Source organism: Osmerus eperlanus, chromosome 4 (assembly GCF_963692335.1).
Source record: "Osmerus eperlanus chromosome 4, fOsmEpe2.1, whole genome shotgun sequence".
Classification (NCBI taxonomy): Eukaryota; Metazoa; Chordata; class Actinopteri; order Osmeriformes; family Osmeridae; genus Osmerus; species Osmerus eperlanus.
Genome location: NC_085021.1, coordinates 12386996 through 12406937, shown reverse-complemented (window position 1 = coordinate 12406937; position 19942 = coordinate 12386996). Strand labels below are relative to the sequence as shown.

At 43.1% G+C, this 19942-nt stretch overlaps 3 protein-coding genes across 15 annotated transcripts in view; 2 read left to right on the top strand and 1 right to left on the bottom strand.

The window, feature by feature from the left end:
- The window catches only part of LOC134018844 (membrane-associated guanylate kinase, WW and PDZ domain-containing protein 1-like), a 74973-nt gene extending 69521 nt beyond the window's left edge, over window positions 1–5452 (top strand). For 11 of the 13 annotated variants that reach the window (XM_062459137.1, XM_062459142.1, XM_062459133.1 and 8 more), the window contains 3 exons: window positions 294–434; window positions 586–724; window positions 2187–5452. In XM_062459137.1, the coding sequence (XP_062315121.1) occupies window positions 294–434; window positions 586–724; window positions 2187–3310 (1404 nt within the window). In that variant the 3' untranslated portion in view covers window positions 3311–5452. Of the gene's footprint in view, window positions 1–293; window positions 435–585; window positions 725–1223; window positions 1316–2186 lie in introns of all 13 variants that reach the window. The other 2 variants (XM_062459141.1, XM_062459143.1) reach the window with 1 other exon arrangement.
- Window positions 5453–7406: 1954 nt separating this feature from the next.
- Window positions 7407–8921, bottom strand: LOC134018850 (rhodopsin). The gene has a single exon (XM_062459150.1). The coding sequence runs from the start codon at window positions 8813–8815 to the stop codon at window positions 7751–7753; it is 1065 nt and encodes a 354-aa protein (XP_062315134.1). The 5' UTR covers window positions 8816–8921; the 3' UTR covers window positions 7407–7750.
- Window positions 8922–11180: 2259 nt separating this feature from the next.
- Window positions 11181–19942, top strand: part of LOC134018845 (prickle-like protein 2) — a 42383-nt gene continuing 33621 nt past the window's right edge. Inside the window, exons 1-2 of the mRNA XM_062459144.1 lie at window positions 11181–11453; window positions 12133–12212. Of these exons, the coding sequence (XP_062315128.1) occupies window positions 11331–11453; window positions 12133–12212 (203 nt within the window). The 5' untranslated portion in view covers window positions 11181–11330. The remainder of the gene's footprint in view (window positions 11454–12132; window positions 12213–19942) is intronic.

Sequence of the window (19942 nt, the reverse complement as noted above, 5' to 3'; positions counted from 1 at the left end):
GTGCTGCCCTTGCTGGGTGTTCTGGTCCCTGCTCAAGGATTGAAGCTGCATGAATTATTCATGAGTTCCAGGGTGTGGGACCCCCATTGATTCTGTGTGATTTTTGTTGGACATGGCTTTACTCCTGAAGAAGTTCTTGTGACCTGACTCATGCTAAATTAATTGGGGGTATTAGCTGTTCCTTACCTCTATCACTTCATATTCTTATAACCCTTTTCTTATAACCCCCCCCCCCCTCTCTCTCTCTCTCTCCCTCTCTCTCTCTCTCTCTCTGTCCTCTCTTCATGTCTCAGGATGCATTCTACTCTGTGGATCTGGAGCGGGACAGTAAAGGTTTTGGCTTCAGTCTGAGAGGAGGACGGGAGTACAGCATGGACCTGTACGTGTTGAGGCTGGCCGAGGACGGGGCAGCTGTCAGGAACGGCAAGATGAGGGTACGCACTCCAAATGAATAATACAAAATAAAAGCGGGGCCTATATTGTGTTTTGGTCTCAATATCCTCATCGAATATCTCAGTGAATCAACAAATTTCCTCACTGTGTGATTCTCATGGTAACGCAAGTGTTCTGTTACAACGTTGCCAGGTCGGAGACGAGATCCTGGAGATCAACGGTGAGAGCACAAAGAATATGAAGCATGCACGTGCCATTGAGCTCATCAAGAAAGGGGGCAGACGGGCACGCCTGGTCCTGAAGAGGGGTGATGGATCTGTACCTGAATATGGTAGGTAGAGAGGGGGGCGACTATAGTGGGGCTAGATGGTGAAAATGTCACATGCTGTACTGCTATCTCTAACACCACTGACTCTTAACTCTGTGATGGTCCTTCATTCCAGCCGGAGACACTGGTTCATCTTGAAAACTACCATGGAAGTCCTAAGCCAATGCTGTAGAATAGATAATCATTATTTTGTTGCCATGTAATTGTAGACGTATTTGATCTACAAAGCATTTTACTTCATATTTGTCTCCCCAGTCGTGTTTACTGTAAATAAGTTACATGTACTGTTATTACTGAACTATGCTTTTCTCTTTCATTTTTCTGAGAAAGTACTTTGAGATAAGATCTGCAAATTTCATACTCTAAAAAAAACATCTCTTTCTCTTGTCTCCTCACGTCTTTAAATTGTATTGTTCTCTATTTTGTTTGTTTTTCTCTATTTCTTCCCCTTTTCTCTGACTCTCACTCTCTCTCTGATTTCTGGGCTCTTCCTCCTCACCAGCGATGATGGCTCCTCATCTCGCTGTTGGTACTATGAGAAATGACAAGATGGGAGAGCCCTGTTTCTACCTAATGGGCCAAAACCAGACCACGGTTTGTAGCCTACAGTCTGTCCCCAACCCAACCCGGCCTCCTTCTCACCCTTTACCTAACACCCTCCAAACTCTACCTGTCTTCCCTACGGCAACCCTCTGTCCTGTCTGTGTGTGCTGTGGCCTGTCTCACTCACCCCCTCAACCGCCTCTGTGCTCCCATATCCCACATGAATCCATCTACCCAGAGTGCACGGCTTCTTCTCTGTCCACCACACACCAGAAGCTGCTACTGGGTTTGATTCATGTCACTGCTCATCACATGCTGTTATAGTGACAGCTGTATGTTTCTGAATGAGCAAAGGTGTTGTTGTTGCTTTGTCAGGCTATATGTTGTTCTCGTTTCTTTGTTGACAAAGACAAAGGACAATGAGTTGTTTACCCTTCCAGCTTTTAATGATTTCTTAGGTGCTTGCTGTGTCATTAATAAACCCGGCCCTCAACTTGCCTATATTATGTACCTGTTATTTGCGGCTACTGTACTTACCTATTTCAACCCATTGCTCCCATAGAATGATTAAAGAGTTTTTACTTCAATATTAGACATAGTTTTATGTTAAAAGTAGAACTGTTGATACTGTGTAGCAGAACACTCTTCATTCATGTCAAGTGCTTTCCATTTGGATACATTCGTGCTTATTGAAGTGTATGGTAATGCATGGTGTCCATCAAAAATCTCTGTATTGGCGTCTGACCAATACAGATACCAGCACCCACATGGAAGTGAACATGGAAACATCATGTTTATTGTTGCAATTTAAATATTTCAATAGGATAGTCTGTGTGTAAACATATCATACAGTGGTACTGTATGTCATTCCCAACCCCTCATTAAACCCAAATTGACTGTCTTCCACTTTGCTCTCCTTCAGACGGCAGCAATGACGGGCACTCTCCCACACCCGGGGCACAAAACACTGCGGAAGTGAGAACTCTGCCACCAAACAGCCGATATCACACCTCATCGGAGTTCAGTTATCCACCAGACCTTCACAAACCATCACGCCAGGAGGAATCTGCGCGGGGCAGAGACAGGGATGGGGCTGGGACAGCCAGGATGGACCAGCAGAGCCGGCACTTTACCCCCCACCACCATCACACCTGGAACAACAACCACAGCCACAGCCACACCACCCCCAGGCAGCACTCCCCAGACAACAGCCCCAGCAACAGCGGTGGGAGCAAGAAGACCCGTGGACGCAAAGTCAAGAAGTCTGAGTCTGAGAGCGGCATCTCCAAGCTCCTCAAGACTTTGAGGAAGGACAGCTCTGGGAAGAAGGCTGCAGCCGCAGCCGAGAAGGAGAGGGAGAGGGGCCGAGAGCTCTCCGCCAGCTCTACTCTGGACCACAGGTTTGGTCGACCACGTCGCGGTTCTCTCGACCGCTCCCCCACCCGCAAGCGCAACTCCTCCCCAGACCGCCGGCGTGCCAAGTCCATGGACCGCAGGGCAGAACGAGCGCAGCGTGACCGCACGCCCGAGAGGGATTGCGACGATGGCGGTTTCCTCAGTCACGCCGCCACGCCAGAGCGACCATACCATGAGCGCAGACTCCTCAGAGAGCCTCCAACGCCGGGCCGAGTCTTCAGGGAGGCCGCCACACCAGAGCGCCCCAACAACGGTGACGCCCTGTCCCTCTCCAGGGGTCGCACGCCCGAAAGAAGCCTGAAGAACGGCAACCTCCTGAGAGACTCTTCTTCCGAGAGGGAGAGCAGGGACGGGAGGTATGGGGTGAATGGGACGCCAGAGAGACAATACAGGATGGAGAGGGACTCATCCCCTGACAGCAGCTACAGCAGGGAGGATGTGAACTACGCAGCAGCGCCCAGACTTAAGGACTACTACAGCATGATGAAGAACAACGCAGGCCAGAACAACGCAGGCCAGAACAACGCAGCCTACAACAACGCAGCACACAACAATGCAGTAGGCCCAAACCAACTGCCGGAGCCCAAGAGAAGGCTGTACAAAGAGAGCCCCAAGGACCTCAGCATCTGAAACAGAGCGGAGGCTGAACTGTGCTGAGCCCCCCTCTCCACTCAGTCCTCCATCTCTGGAGACTATTATGTACCATACACTGGACTTGGACTTCTGAGGAGCTACCGAACTCATGTGATTTAGTTTGATCGATTGGTTGATTGATTGATTGATGATTTGACTTCTTGTGATCCCAGCCAGAGATTCATACAACAGCAGCAGTACAATCTTTGTTTCTGTTCATACTTTTTGTATTTTTGTTTGTGTTCTATAGTTAATTTGAGCATAACAGAGGTTGTCGTACTCTAGTGAAAGTATGTGTACGTGCCTATATCATATCACAACTGATGTTTTTGCTTTTTCTGTAGGCAACTCTGACTCCACATATTTGTTCCCTCAGAGGTTTGAGAAATGCTTCCAACTGTGGTCACTGGTACTTCATTTTTAGGCTTGTTTTAAACTTGTTTTAGATGTTGTTTTCCACCCTTGACTTGCCCTCTAAGGCAGACGTATAGCACAAAATACAGGTAGCAGAAAGCTTAAGAATGGCTGCAGTGTTTACATACTGTACCTAGGTGAATATTGTCCTGGAAGAAGGCAAAACAAACATTTTAAAGTAAAGAAATATAATATATGACTTCATCTTCTTTTGCATGTGCTCTTTATTTATTTTGTAATTGGCACATACCATAAGCAAGCTCTTTGCAAGCTTGGAAGGCCAACAAATTCCACCACATCCTCAAATTTAATTTCCTCAACTGCTGTTTCAGAAAACTGTAGTCTTACCTCCCCCTCTGGTCTAAGTTAAAACCTACTCAATGTCTAGCAACAAAATGCAGAGCAGAAGATAAATGACAGAAAAATCCTTAATGAGAAAAACATTGTTGGGGGTATTTCTCTCACAGAGTAAAGGATCATGAAAACACACATGCCCACAATGTTTCAGCTTTCTGTTCCTCTGCACGCCTAGCAATGAGGCCCTGAGACTGGTAACTGGTAACCTGGTAACTGGTAACCTCCTCGAGTGTCTCAGATATAAGGGTTCAGACCTGCCTGCATGTGGGAGGAATGATACAATGTCAGATTGGAGCAGCTGAATGGGCCTCACAGAGGAGAATACCTGGAACATGTGTCAGTGCTAACGAAGGTCAAACACCTGTCTGGAGACTGTGATGTTCCAATTGAACACCTAATTATAGCAACATGCTCTCATAAATTGTTATCTCTCTTTGTCCAAATTTGGGCGGCACTTCCTGGGTCCCAAAAGAACGAGGTGATGTGATTGTGTAAGGAGGAATCTTGGTGTTGGTAACAGATGGAATGTTCTGGTACAGAGGTCAACCGATCTGCCATCCTGAGCCATGCTGTCATGCCACTGGAGTCTGACTGCTGCTTTACAATGTGTTTTTGTGTGTATCTGTTTTATGTTTCACTAAACTAAAAAGATATTGGATGATCCACAACAAATGCATTGTTTCATCACTGTTGTCACCATGGTACTGTAAAGAAAAAACTGAGAATTAAAAAAAAGTGAAAAAATATGAAGTTAACCTGCCGGCCATCACTTGTACAGAATTTTACTATGTAACTAATAGGAACCTGTCAAGGAATAAAATGTTGCCTTTTTCTTGTACAAAAGAGAAATTTATGAGAAACCTCAGCAGTGAGGAATGTGATATTGTGTTTATATTTCTGAAATGGACCTGATGATTCATGGGAAATATGTTAATGTACTCTGAATCAGGTATGTAAAGAGGTTCCAAAATGAAGGACTGTATTTGGTCAATCAGAAGCTGTTTGTTGGTTTGAATATCTCTCTTGATGGTTAGCCTGCCTTTGTATTATAAAGCACTTGTATGCAGTCTGTGTTCTTTAAGCATTATTTCTTGCAATGTGCTCCAGACATAATGCTGTCTCTGTGTTGATAAAAGCAGTACATGTATATGGGCCAATCTTTTTATAAAACTATGCATATATAAATACTACATTGTTCATAGCTTTATTTGACCCATGAAGCTATACATAACATTAGTCTAAGTACAAGTAGATGTGGACTTATCCAGTAAAGCTTCTTTCCTTGAGATGGATCACAATGTATATGTAGCTATCAAAAGAAGTCTGTGAATGCTATTTTTATTATCAAATAAAGTTTTCCATACAAATTCATAAGAATTTTACATATTTCTGCACAGCTTTCTGTAACCAAATTGTCAGGAGATTTTTATTGAAATTATTTACATTATCTAACTTAGTATAGTTGAATAGAAATGTACAGTAAGTAGAGAATTATACCAATTAGACAGTGTTTATATGTGCATTTATACAGTTACAATGCAACAATACCTGACGTTGCAGGTGTCTTCCTCTGTGGGTGGGTCTGTTCAGCATGCTCAGCTCCAGAGCTCCACTCTGCTCTAGCTCACCCCAGGCTCACGAATGAATAATGGATATGTGTTTCTTGCTTTTCTGGATGAAAGAAAGACATTATGGATATACATTAAAGACTTGAGACTTAAATACTTATATGTGCATACAATGACTGTCCACAGCCTCTGGAGGGGGAACAGGTAGTGCCCTTGAGAGAAGATGACATCACTAACGTCCATGAACAGACAATGTGTTGGGGGGCAGGGAGGAGGGCGCCAACCATGATGGGCAGTTGTCATGGAAACACAGTTTCTGAGCCATGGAGTCAGATGAAGTCAGATGTAGACTCAGATTCCACAAGAAGGCGTACTTGAGGCAGGGCTTTTTTTCATAAGATGTTGGAGGAATTTAAAGATGGGAAGATTCAACAGCAACATCAACAAGCTTCTGTGGAGATCTGTGGAGGTGATATTTATAAATATTTAAACTAATCATTGTGTGTGTATAAGAGAGAAGAGAGGGACGTAAAAAAATATATATATACAGTATATGGTATTATTATTATCTATTGAAACTAGGAATCTGCCGGTGATGGTGCTGTCCTGATATACTAGGCTCCTAACTGGTTTTAGGCCAGTGATTGATCTGGGCTTGTTTTCCTCAGCCTCTGGCCTGGTGCAGGATTGGAGTAGATCGCTTGGTGAGCGTATCAGTATTCCGCCAGAGATCCAATGGTACAAGGGTTGCTATAGCTACGCTCGAAGGTCATTGTGGCAGAATTCTTGAGGTGTTTGTTTTGCTCCAGCTTGGCAGATATTTCTGCACAGCCGAGCACTGAGGAGGAAGTATTGCATGTCATCCCTTGAGTTCCTATCATTTATCACATGGGCTAAGCCCACAGAAAAGCCCTTTTACAGGGTGAAAAACATGAATATCTTAGCATTGTGATGAAATAACAATCCTGTAAATATAGGATATTGCCTTCACCCTGTAGGAGAATTTACATGTTGGAACAGTGGATAATACGGATTGTTTTCTGAATGGACTTTGACAGTTTTGGGGGAAGCGACACAATAAATATATACCTAACCTTCGGAATGTCAACAGTAGGTTTACTGCAGTACATGTAGCAGTCTCGACATTGTATTTAGTTTGATATAGTTTGCATGCAACCAGACCTTAGTTCCGAGAGAATCTATGACATCAACACATCCAATCAAGTTGGGATCATATCAACGTCTGAGTCGATGTCATGTACAGCAGCAGGTGACTGGGTACAGAAGCCAGTCCTCTTACTGTTTTCATGTGTGTGTATCCCTCTGAGTCACAGCTAGGATTATCCATGTCATAATCCCTCAGTGTAACCATATCCTTAATGCAAGGTGACCTGTGATCAACCTAAGATTATAGATGGACCTTCACAATGTCTTTATGAAAGTTATAATCACGATAATATTTTAAATTTAAATCAACACTGTATTGTATTATTGACTGTATAGCACTATATGATAGTCATTTATTATAATGCAGGATAATTCAAATGTTTAAATTTTTTAACAAGCCCAATGATTTCAAACTAAGCGGGACATCTCTGTGTGTGGTGAACTAAATGCACAAAGTATGGTTTGATCAATTTAACTATAGTCATGAATGCACACTCATTAGATCATTCACATTCACATATTAATTTGATTAAACATACTACATTCACTTTTTCACCCATTTAGAAAGTAAAACATTAACAGGAAGATTAATTTGCAAAGTGCGTTTTATTTTACGTTGCCTTGATTACATGCCTCTACATTCACAAATAAGCCAGTAACATATAGACTCCAACTGTAAAAGATCAAAGATATTTTGCTTTCGTTTCAGGAAAAAAAAACATCTTACACATCGTTACATTGGACTCTCTGTACATACAGAAACAACTTTTTCTTGGCCTGCCCTCTTCTGCAACTGTCATTAGGTTGAACCAACTGGTTTGTAAAAATACAAAAAGGAAGTTATTTCTGTAGACGATAGCCTTCAGTCGTTTCCCGGGGGAGCAGAAGTCTTCTTTGTGCACGCTGGATCGCGGGGTCCATGAGAGCCCATTTATGCGGGGGCCACGGAGCTGGAGGACACGGAGGAGGCCTCGGTCTTGGAGGCTGTCGTGGACGCTCCCTCCTCTTCCTCGAAGGGGTTCTTTCCGCAGCACAGGGTGGTGATCATGCAGTGGCGGAACTGCTTGTTCATGCACACGTAGATGAGGGGGTTGTAGAGAGCGGAGCTCTTGGCAAAGAAGGCCGGGGCTGTCATGAAGACAGGGCCAAACTCACTTCCCTGATTGCAGAAGATAAACCAGGCCACGCTGGCATAGGGCACCCAGCACACCAGGTAGGAGATCACCATCAGGACGACCATGCGGGTAACTTCCCTCTCAGCCCTCTGGGTGGTCTCAGACTCCTGCTGGGCAGCAGCTGCCTCCTTGACGGTGCACAGCAGACGGCCATAGCAGAAGGAGATGACAACTAGTGGAATCAGGAAGTGGACAACGAACATGTAGATCACAAAGGACTCGTTGTTGAAGCCGGGGGCACGGGTGTAGTAGTCGATTCCGCATGAGCACTGCATGCCCTCTGGGATGTAACGGGACCAGCCAAAGAGTGGGGGCACAGCACAGGTAGCGGCCATCACCCAGCTGAATGCAACACCCATGATGGCGTGGTTCTCACCAAAGCGGAAGTTGCTCATAGGCTTGCAGACGACCACCCACCTCTCAACAGCCAGGACAACCAGGGACCACAGAGCAATCTCACCACCAAGGGTAGCACAAAATCCTTCGATGTTGCAGCCAGTCCTACCGAAGACGAAGTAGCCATTCAAGGATGTGTACAACGTGGTGGTGAAGCCACCAATCACCATGAAGAGGTCGGCCACCGCCAGGTTCAGCAGGATGTAGTTCAGGGAGGTCCTCAGTTTCTTGTGCTCGATGGTGACGTACAGGGTCAGGAAGTTGATGGGGAAGCCGGTAAGGATGAGAAAGAACATGTAGCAGGCCAGCATAAAGTATGCTGCCGGGCTGACAAGGTAGTACTGAGGGTATTCATAAGGATTCCTGACAATGCCAGAGGCATTTGACATAGGGACATAGAAAAAGGGTCCCTCCGTGCCGTTCATGGTTGCGGTCTTGCTGTTGCGATCAGCCCTTCGGTGGTGTTGTTTTGTCTGGCTGGACAGGAGAGAGATGGAGAGGCACCTTGCTACAAATGAACTCAGGTGGCCAGGCTCTGGCTTTTAAAGGCATACCTTGGATTAATACTTTCCAAATCCGTCAGCATAAAGAGATTTAGGCCATGGTTAATATGTAATCCAGCCAACAACTGCAATCATAACTGGCCACTCATCAAGATATTAAGGTTACACCTGATCATACCTATGAGAGGCCTACATTATGACTGCTTAGTCTAGAGTGTGATTAGAACTAAGTGACGCTAGTCTAAGTGTTTGAACTGAAGATTTAGGAAAAACTCTACTATTAAAATGGCCCGGCATAATCTTAAACATTTGTGAGTATCTGACAAGTGTTGGGAGAGAGCTGATATTATTAACCTGCTGTTGTCTATTTCCTAATGTTACTATTAAATAAATGCTTTTATATGTCATAATTAACCTATAATTGCATTGATGATCTGTGCAATATAAGATGTAGAGAAAAGAGCAAGATCTGGAAGATGTGATAGCACTCATCTGTGATGTAATACCTAAAAATATTTTCCACATGGATATGAATTTAGAAAACATACATTGAAATGTTTGTTTATGTATGACATTCTGAAGAGTTTTAGTTTTTCTGATACATGATTTAAGAGCTGTCTTATAAATTAAAACTACTGTCACCAACTTCAGAATTCCAGTGTCTACTAAATCTATAACAGAGAAACATTATGATTTAGAACAAAAATACAGGGGGAACACGGTGCCTACGTCACAGCGGTGACGTAGGCACATTCCTAACCTTGCAACGCTAAATGTCAAAATGTGTAATCCCTTGCGGTGTGAAAAATATTTGATTGTATTTTAACATGAGTGGCAGTGAATGAGAGCAGGGGACTAGAGGGTTTGTACACTTGTGTCGCAATAAGCAGAGAGCTCAGCACTTTCCTAATGGGTGCTGTATTAAAGGGATTTGGAGCTTATGGATGTGTTACTCTCACAGGCCTGTAATGGGTTTAGAGTTATAGAGGTCTTACTGTAACTGGTGGTCACCCTCACAATCAGAACTGTGAACAATGTTAACGTTTAAGTCAGTTTTTTATACTTAAATAATTTGTTCAATGTCATTGTGCTGACATTTTTTACTTGGACAGTATCAGGCATGCAAACAGGTCAGGGGTGAAAAAGGTGAGAACGATATGGCGGTCCGGGGGTATGGCCCCCCATAAGAAAATTTCTTAAATTTTAAAGTTAAACACATCCAACTAGTGCACTTTGAGAGCAAAATGAAGAGGCTAGATGAATGTAGAAAAACTCTCCCCACTCTGCTCCTGATTGGCTGTGAGGTTTAGACATTAGGAGTGACGATTGGTTCCAGAGCCAGGTGTAAAGTTGCGAAGCATGGGTAAATGTTGGCCAAGGCCACGACCCCCCCCCCCCCCCCCCCCCCCCCCCAAAAAAAAAAAGGTGACCCATTTTGGTTTCAAAAAGGTGAGTCTCACCGAAAGGTAAAAGGAGAAGTTTGCATGCCTGCAGTATGTATTAGGTTACAATACAACATCCTTTCTGCAATCTATGAAAACATGTAACAGGCTAATGCTCTGAAATGCACAGAATGGTCAAGTAAAACAGGGACCAAGAAGTGCTTGTGTCCAGCGTAGCCCACGTAGCAGGCTTACTGAGCCAATCTACATTACTGAGTTCTCCTCACTTTAGACTTCGTTGTTAGACACTGCTAGGCTAAACTACAATTCCACAGCAAAGTGGTACACAAATTATTTGGATGTAAACCCTGCCCTCTGGTGGGCAAGAACTTATATGACCATCTCTACATTTATTTGTAGAGATTTATTTTCATTCCAAAAATCTAGTTATCTTATCTTGACAGATGTTTTTGTTGTCAAGATCAAGACCTATGCCTACAGCGCTTTATACGAGCAATAACGCGTCAATTCATCGCGCAATTAGGCTGGCCCTCTTGTCTTATGAGGGTTTGACATTATGTTCCACTTTGGACAATAACTCTATTGCAAACTGTGCAATGGGGGGTCGTGACTCGTGAGACATTGTAAGGTAGCAGAGATGTGTAGCCTACATTTAGGGGCTATGAAGATACAACGCACACTGAATTTGGTGTTGCAAAGTAATATTGATTAGTAGCCTACATCAACAGCGATATAAATAATATTTACACTTTCAAAATACCATACCCAATACCAAATACCCAAGATACCCCAACCAACGTGTGGAATCAGAAAATATGTCTACTAAATACTTAGTGGGGGGGGGGGGGGGGGGGGGGCAGAAGGGAGGGTGACAACAGAGGACGCAGGCGGTAGCTATATGGAGTGATGAAGATTAATTCGTTTGTACGGTTGGTGAATGATTTCCTGATTCTAAAATATCAGTTACAGCTTGTCATGATTCAGCAGAGGTGAGGATTTAGCCCTTTTCCAGACTTCTGAAATCAGTTCCTTGGATGTGCGCAGTTCTATCCAAAGTGACAGCATTTTCAAACACGTCCAGTTTGATCACCACAATATATTTGGGGAGCGAGACCACGTCCGTGATGTGGTCAAGAAAAAGACAGTCAAGCGTATTGGTAAGTTTAACAGCCTTCTTACTTCAGATGGACTTCGCAAGATAATATTATCATGTTGTGCGCACCACTGACTTTACGAAGCTACAATACGTAGATACTGTGAAAAAGCGGGGTAAAACGAATAATTGACTTATTTTTTACCTACCCTGATTGGGAAACAATTATTTTATGAATTTTATTAAATTCCATTAACCATTATGTATCTATTCTGTTAAAATTATTCCAAAACGATTTCGGATTTAAGACTGCGTCTCTTACAAAGTTATAGTTCTGTCACGCAGTCCTTGTTTGCTATCTTCCCGTTGAGTAGTTTCATTATGTTCATTGACCTGTAGGTACGGTAAGTCAATCAAGAACATTTTCAAATTAACAATTTGTGTACAACATTGTTTCACATGCATTGTGTCTTTATCAAAATTAGGTATTGATGAAATAATTGTTTTGTTTTTTTTTTACATTTGGACAAAAAGAAGCAGTAGAAAATGACAAAAGCAACCTAAAACATTTTTAAACCCTGTATCCCTCTATTAGTATCCACTTAACCCCCCATGTTACTCTTATCCCCACTACCCCATGACTCCTTAGAATGATTGGTAAACTTATTTATCTGTTTGATATCTCAGATGTTCATACTCTCATCCTCCTTCTTCACCTCTTTGTCCTCCCCTTCCGTCTGCAGCTCCTGGATGCAGCACACAGGGGCCAGCCTTGTAGTGTGTGTGGAGACCAGTGTCCAGGATTCGCTTTGCACAGATGGAGGTATGGCTATACGGGACATTTCCAATTTTAATGTTCAGGTCAAGCAACCCACAAAAAGCAACTCTCCATCCTCCTAACAGATGGGATACTCTGAGCGGTTTCAGAAGTACTATGACAGAAGTGTTTACTTGTTTCTATGATGTGAATCATCTGCTAAAACTGTTTGTGGGCGATTGTGCACACAGCTTAGCTGACATGGTTACGCAGTGTCTGTGCAATTGGTACAGTATCACAAGTATCAGTATTACAAAAATCACTGATCACTCAAGTAATTTCCAGAAACTCTACAGTGCTTCCCTAGGAGCCTCCACATCAGTGCTGTTAGTTCACCTGGGAAAACTTGAATGAACACAGTCCACTGTTGACTGCTGCATTATTCTTGCTCGCTTTCAGAAAGGACTTGATGGGGGTCAGTATGAACCCTTAAGGTCAAAGACAGCCCATTTGCAAATCAGGTTTTAAACTTAATGTCAAGTCATGTATGGAATATTGTCTGCTTATGTGGGCCTCTGTATATTGACTGTGTGTATGGTAGTCTGACCTGGTAGCCTACTACAGGCCTGGCGTTGAATTGACATGAATACAACATTAACATTATAGGCTCCTAAGGCTAGTCTGATCAGATAAGACTTGGACTGTCCAGGTGTTTTATGTGTTGTCCTCATGAGGCGTCCCATACTCTGCTGATGCAGTGTGAGAGGACTGTGATTCTGGGGAGATGTGGTCATGCTAAAGCCGTGCTTGAGATGGACTGAAGATGGTCCTGACTTCGAACCTTCAGAACATGGCTTGCACTGAGTGCACACACACACACACACACACACACACACACACACACACACACACACACACACACAGACAGACAGACATACAGTACTTATTCACACAGCACACCCATTTCTTTTATTAAGCAACTCCGACGTACATGAGAGCCCACAGAAAGACTAGCAGTATGAGTAAGCTGTCTTTGTCTTCTAGAGTCAATGTTGTGAACTGCCTTTACTTCCTGGAGATGCAGATGCCTGCTTTACTTGGCAAACCCAAAGTTACCTTTCACAGGGAAATGACTTAAAACAGCACAATCCCTTGGTTACCCCTATAATCCAGTTTTTGTGATGAGAAAACAGAAAACGTTTTGATGAATTCATTTGACATGTTCTCCATCTTGATGTCTATTGTCACATCATTTTTTGGGCACCCACCTGTTTCAGTTGGACTGGCTATCGCTTAAATTCTTCTCTGGATTCTTCTTTACATGCTCTGACACCAGAGACGTCCCTTTTGAGAGGCTCCTTGAATGCTACTCTGAACAGGCTTTAGAGTAAAGGCAGGACCATGTCTGTGCTCCCTAGGGAACATCCAGAGCATAAGAGCCACAGTGTCTGCTCTCTGAATGGACTCTCCTGACTCGGACGCTAGCGGTGCGTGGCGTCTGTGTGTGTCACAGTGCAGTGAATAGAGACAGCTGCCCAGGCTGTTGGTGATGTTGATTGGGGAACAAGATGGGTGTTTTGGTGTCTTCAGGAGGAAAGAAAGAGAGACCTGAAGGAGTGTGTGGAAGGAGGGAGGTGGGATGAAGAGTGCCATGTTGGATCTGAGGTCTAAGTAGAGCAGTCTCGGTGAGAAGACGAGGATGGATGGAAAGAATGATGGAAAGAATGATGATTCTACTAAAGGGACAAGAAGACACAGAATAGGACCGAATTCAACCATGGTTTCCAGACTCCTGGTAGTCTGACCATCTTCAACTGACCTTGTTACTGTGAGTCAGAAGCAGAGTCAAAGAAGTGACCTGTCCTTTCCTTTTGGGATGATATTGCAGTATATTTTACTTGCATATTTCATCTTTTCATATCTGTTTTCTTCACATTTGTGTTTATGAAAACATAAAACACATCTAAATAGTATGTGGTCTAAAAGTCTCGAGTGATATTACAGCTCCACATGTTTTGGAAGGACACATACCCTATATCATATTTTATTTTGGAGACCCATTACCCGGTATGTCCAGGGGGGTATTCCAGAAAGCAGGTTATGCGACATACCCGGGTAAATTAAATCCTCATATGACACCCAGCATTGTAGCAACATTGCCAGTAGGTTGCTGCAACATTGTGAATCAGCTGGTGGGTTAACTTACCCGGTTATGTTGCATAACCTGTTTTCTGGAATACCCCCTCTGGAGCAAGTGCTATGTTGTTCATGGCAAGAATATACAGGCCATCATACAGATTTTTGTCCATCCAGTATTTGTTCTGTCCATCTCTTCTTATTTTCCTCTACCTTGTGAAGTCCAGGCCTGACATACACAACTGTTCACCTCATTTGCATATTATATTTGCCAGAGGACAAATCAGTGGGCAGAGTGCGGCGCTCTCTCACCCAGCCCACGAGAACTCTCTCGCTGAGTGGCCGGTAACCAGGAAGGAACACTATGACACGGACTTAGAACATTGCACATTCCACACTTCGTCTCTCATGAATGTCAGTTGGTTTGTTGTTGATCAAATTTGGCCCTCAATAATGGACGTGTTTAGGCCTATTTCAATCAACTATGCTTGCTTGAAATTGTGACTTTGAGGCTTGAATCTGGTGTCCTAGGGTCCTTAAAAACCTGATATTGATATTATATGATAGTGTGCGTAATATGTTATGCATTAACACAAAATGCAGGGAATAAGGTACCTAGAACAAATATGATTGTGTTTTCTCTTCCGGACATATTGTGTCACTATTTCACACAGCATTTTTTCTCTTCAAGATATGCATACGCCTGGTCTGGAGCTGGATATCTGCATAGTCGCACGCCAAGTTCTGTTCTCATAAATGTGCATAGAAGTTTGCGTACGCATGTGCACACTTTATAAATGAAGCCCCTGGTGAATATGTACTGTGTCCATCTTGAGGTATGAATCCATGCAATGTATTATCTCCTCCAGCAGATGGTACTATTTGTCTGTGTTGTGAGAGCTGGTTGAACTCCATAAAACTGACACATACAGTAAACATGCACTTACACAAACAAGCACATAAATAAAACACAAAGACAAAAATACTGAAGGGTTCATAGTTGGCCGAAGATTTAAAGGTCTTTAAACTGAGTTTAGGGTTGTTTATTTCAGCCTTATCAATTGAGGTGTCTTTAATTTGGGAAGAATGGCTTCTATTACAATTACCAAACATAAAATATTTTGATTAAGAAAAAAATGATGTGCCATATTCTTAATATTCAGACAACAATATATGAAACGTAAAGCAGAGAGGTGTTGAATTTGAGGTGTAATATCCTAATCTTCTTTTGACCCCCTTGTGTGTTGTCCTCCAGAGGGGCGTGTGTGTCTGGAACAATAATCAGAACCACTCAGTCATCTCCAGGTGCGGAGCTAAAGGAGGTCAGACATGTTGTTATGGTTTCATTAGCTCAAGTCTTAGAGTGAGTCACATCATCAGACTATACAGGACCGCTCCTCTCCTCTCTTCTCTTGTCCTCTCTTGTCCTCTCCTGTTCTGCTCTCCTCTCTTCTCCTCTCTTCTCCTCTCTTCTCCTCTCCTGTTATGCTCTCCTCTCTTCTCCTCTCTTCTCTTCTCGTCTCTTGTCCTCTCCTGTTCTGCTCTCCTCTCTTCTCCTCTCTTCTCCTCTCTTGTCCTCTCCTGTTCTGCTCTCCTCTCTTCTCCTCTCTTTTCCTCTCTTCTCCTCTCTTCTCCTCTCCTGTTCTGCTCTCCTCTCTTCTCCTCTCTTTTCCTCTCTTCTCCTCTCTTCTCCTCTCCTGTTCTGCTCTCCTCTCTTCTCCTCTCTTCTCCTCTCTTCTCCTCTCTTCTCCTCTCTTCTCTTCTCCTCTCTTGTCCTCTCCTGTTGTGCTCTCTTCTCCTCTCTTCTCCTCTCTTCTCTTCTCTTCTCCTCTCTTCTCCTCTCTTCTCTTCTCCTCTCTTCTCTTCTCTTCTCTTCTCTTCTCCTCTCTTCTCCTCTCTTCTCTTCTCTTCTCTTCTCCTCTCTTCTCCTCTCTTGTCCTCTCCTGTTCTGCTCTCCTCTGCTGTCTTTGGCTTCTTTGCTCCCTTCTCTTCTCCTGCCCTCCCTTTTTTCTCACAAATAAAATTCAGTAGGAGATGGTGTGTTGGTGTTTTTGTCAGATTGGCTTCCAGGATATGACTCATTCAGATGAAACAGAAAAGGTGCCCTCATTGGTCTATGGATGGGTTTGGTGGGTATTTGTTCCTATTTCTTGTTTAGTGTGTTTTCTGTTACAGTTTTTCTCGATTGGTTACACACATTTTCTGAATGCATACCTCATACTCTCAGAACTCTACACACAAATCAAAAAAACACACACACAATGGGCAAAACCCCTCACTTCTCCTGCAAAATTAAACTTAACATTCAAAACAATGTTATTTAATCTCAAAATTGTATTTTGTTTTCAAATGACAAACACAGACCATCATATGAATAGACATTTATAAGAACCATTTGAACACTGATGTGCTCAATGTAAAACACTATGATGAATGGAAAACACTTATTCTTCATTCATCATAGTGAGTTAGGCCTTTTTTTGTTCAGTGTTACATTTACTACAGACAGTACATACATACATGTGTTGTAAAATATTTGAGAATATTGTTTTTATACTCAGAACACAGAAATACACGGTAACAAATACATTTTACATATATGTACACAGTGTACATCCCAACCAACACAAAGTTGCACATACAGTGGTTTACATACAAAACAAAAGAATAATTTACTGTATAGTGTATACAGTTACATTATTATTATTTTTCTTTGTATTTGCCGTAATTTTATGGCGTTATTTTCTAGGACCATGTTCATGATTTCAGTTTCCTGTTCAGGAGACAGAAGGCGTTCCCGACCACCTTGTGTTGGTAATCTTTCAGTTCTGCCAAACAAATAGTAAAATACTGTAAATACTGTGTAGGAATACAAAGTAGGAATACATTTTCCAAATACTTGAAACATACTTTATTTTTACAGTCCTACAGAACAGTCCACAGGCAATACTGTACTACTGTACTCATTGAGTACTGTATTGATATGCAGTAGGCCTACTGCAATTACATTTACATTTAGTCATTTTTGTAGTGAGTGTAGATTTCTTACCTATTCTCATTTCGGAAAGTCCCGATGATGGATGCTACAGTGTACCTGCTCAAATTTGGCTGTACTCTTTGCCCAGCCTCCCTCATTGTTAGACCATGGTTGACTACATGGTCAACCAAAGCGGCTCGGATCTCATCAGAGATTATGGTCCTTGGCCTTCCTCATCCTCGTCCTCCCTGTCCTCCTCCTCTTACTCTCACTCCTCTGCCTCTGTTTCCAATGTTGGCATCCATTGCTCAAAAACAGAAAAGGTCACCTGTTGCCCTTTTATTCTAAAGCTCTGATTGCTAATTGTAAAACTGTGTGACAGGTGTTTGCCCATGTGATGAGTCAGTGTGCGTATTTGAATGGCAGTGTGTTCTTTGTGAAAACAAAAGATTGTCTTCATGAAAATTGTGCCAAATGCAGAGAATTGTGTGTAGTGTTTTGAAAAAAGTGTGTGTTAGAACTGCAATTTGAGTGTAAAGCAGGAATTGTGCTTGTAGTTTAGCACAATTGGTTCATGGGGTTGGTGCATGAGTTACATGTTGTGGTCATTGTGTCTCAAGTACCAGTATTTGTGTGTAAACAATTGAGAAAAACTGTAATCTGTTTGTGTGTGTGCGTGTGTGTGTGTGTGTGTGTATGTGTGTGTGTGTGTGTGTGTGTGTGTGTGTGCAACAGTGTGTACTGTACTGTGTAGGGGTGTGTGCTTGTGTGTCTTTTCAAATGTTTATTCATTTGCATCTATAAGTGCTCTGTTGGAGCCAGAGTGGCGCTGCTGTACCTCTCCCTGGCCCGAGGAGGCTTCACACCCAATCACAGGCTGGAAACGAGCACACAGGAAATCCCCTTCTAGATGGGAGGCTGACCCCCCAGCAAGCAGGAGCAGGGGACATCATTCACAGACCCTGATCTCCTGTTTCATTTCTCATTCTACTATTTCCTGACACCTTTTTACTTTCCGTGACATTTTTCATTTTTTCACATTGGTTTGTCAATTTCTATTTCTTCTCTTCAACTGTAAATCTGAATAGATTTCAAGTGTACAGTGTGCACAGTGTTTCAAGTGTGCAGATGAACAGCAGTTCATCTGCTGTACAGTCTACATGTAGGTGATCTACTGATTACTACCTTCATTTTGGTCTTTTCTACATACGTTGATTTGTGAAGTGGGCCTAGAAGTCACCTTGGTCGTACTTCATTGTATTTGAATTGATTGGTTACCAAGGTGATGGAGCCCTGTACTGTGGGATGATTGCAACCCCAAGGAGTGTGTATAACAATGTCCTCAGTCAAACCCTGGCATGCACCCACACATGCACAAGGCACTGTCAAGTCTGCAAGACAGCCAAATGAACTGAGCCAAAATACTAAGTTACAGCCATTGGCAAAGTTTTTTTTTGCATATGTAGACACCCTACAGTAACAACTATGTCTTCTGTTGCACTGGAGCCCAGGGTAATGGTGAGATTTTAACTGGAGCTTGCTTCTCTTCGTTCTGTGGTTGGGGTTTTGAGAGAGAGAGAGAGAGAGAGAGAGAGAGAGAGAGAGAGAGAGAGAGAGGGGGGGGGGGGAGAGGGAGAGTTGCTCCAGATGCTGGAGTGGTTGGACCCCTTGCTGTGAACCCAAATGTCACCCCATCACATGCAAGCACACACACACACACACACACACACACTGTGCTGTCCTCCCACGCTCTCATCTGCACACTCTCATTCAGAGACAGCATCAAAGCAACACAATTCACCATCCCTCTGTAATCTGTTTTTCATTATATCACATTATTCACATGCTAAGCAGATGCACAGATTTAGGCCTTTTTGGCTCACATATGTAAGATAGTTAACCACAACACTACCGGTAGCCCCAGTGTGCTAGCTTTCTTTGTGCTGTTAGCATGGATGTTTAAATCATTCCCTCCTTCCATGATTCTGACTTCTAGTTATTTTAACAATCAGTGCCCAGGTCATGCACAGTCGAAGTTGTGGACTGAATGTTAAACATAAACTTCAACAAGACTAATTGGATAGAAGCCTGATGACGTCCAAGTGTGTTTGTCTCCTACTGGTGGATGCTCTTTGGGGCTTGTTTGTTTGGTCTCCTTGCTAATTCTGCACCTTTGTGTGTTGAGGACCCTAGAACCACTCATACCCCAAGTTCTGCACTATTTTATTTGTAAATCCTTTAGTTCTGAGAAAATATGGGTCTTATCATGCAAAGGGAATGAGACAATTACTCGGGGAGTGTTTGAAGCTAGTTGGTGTGTGTTTGGTTGTGCTAGTGTAGGTCACCTGGAAGTGAAGCAGAGGATTACATTGTATCCATTCAATGCAGACAGTCTTTAACAACTCTAGGTTCACAAGAAATAAAGCACAGACATTTGGCCATCTTGTGTACTTTGAGATTATCTCCATATAGTAGACGTAGAATGCAGAGGAAGATGGATGGACATACAGACAGTAGCCATCCTGGTGGAGCCCCCCCAGACCTGCCTGGTTTGTTCTGCTCACATGCCAGGAGATGCACAGCAGGGGGTTGGATCACACATCATGGAACAGTTACATGATTTCCAATTAAGACTCTCGTTTCATAATGAGCTTGAGGACCTGGTGTAGACACCAGTGTCTGT

What these genes read in the sequence shown, in the direction of transcription:
- LOC134018850 (XM_062459150.1), bottom strand. Translation starts at nt 8,815, where the DNA reads ATGAACGGCACGGAGGGACCCTTTTTCTATGTCCCTATGTCAAATGCC.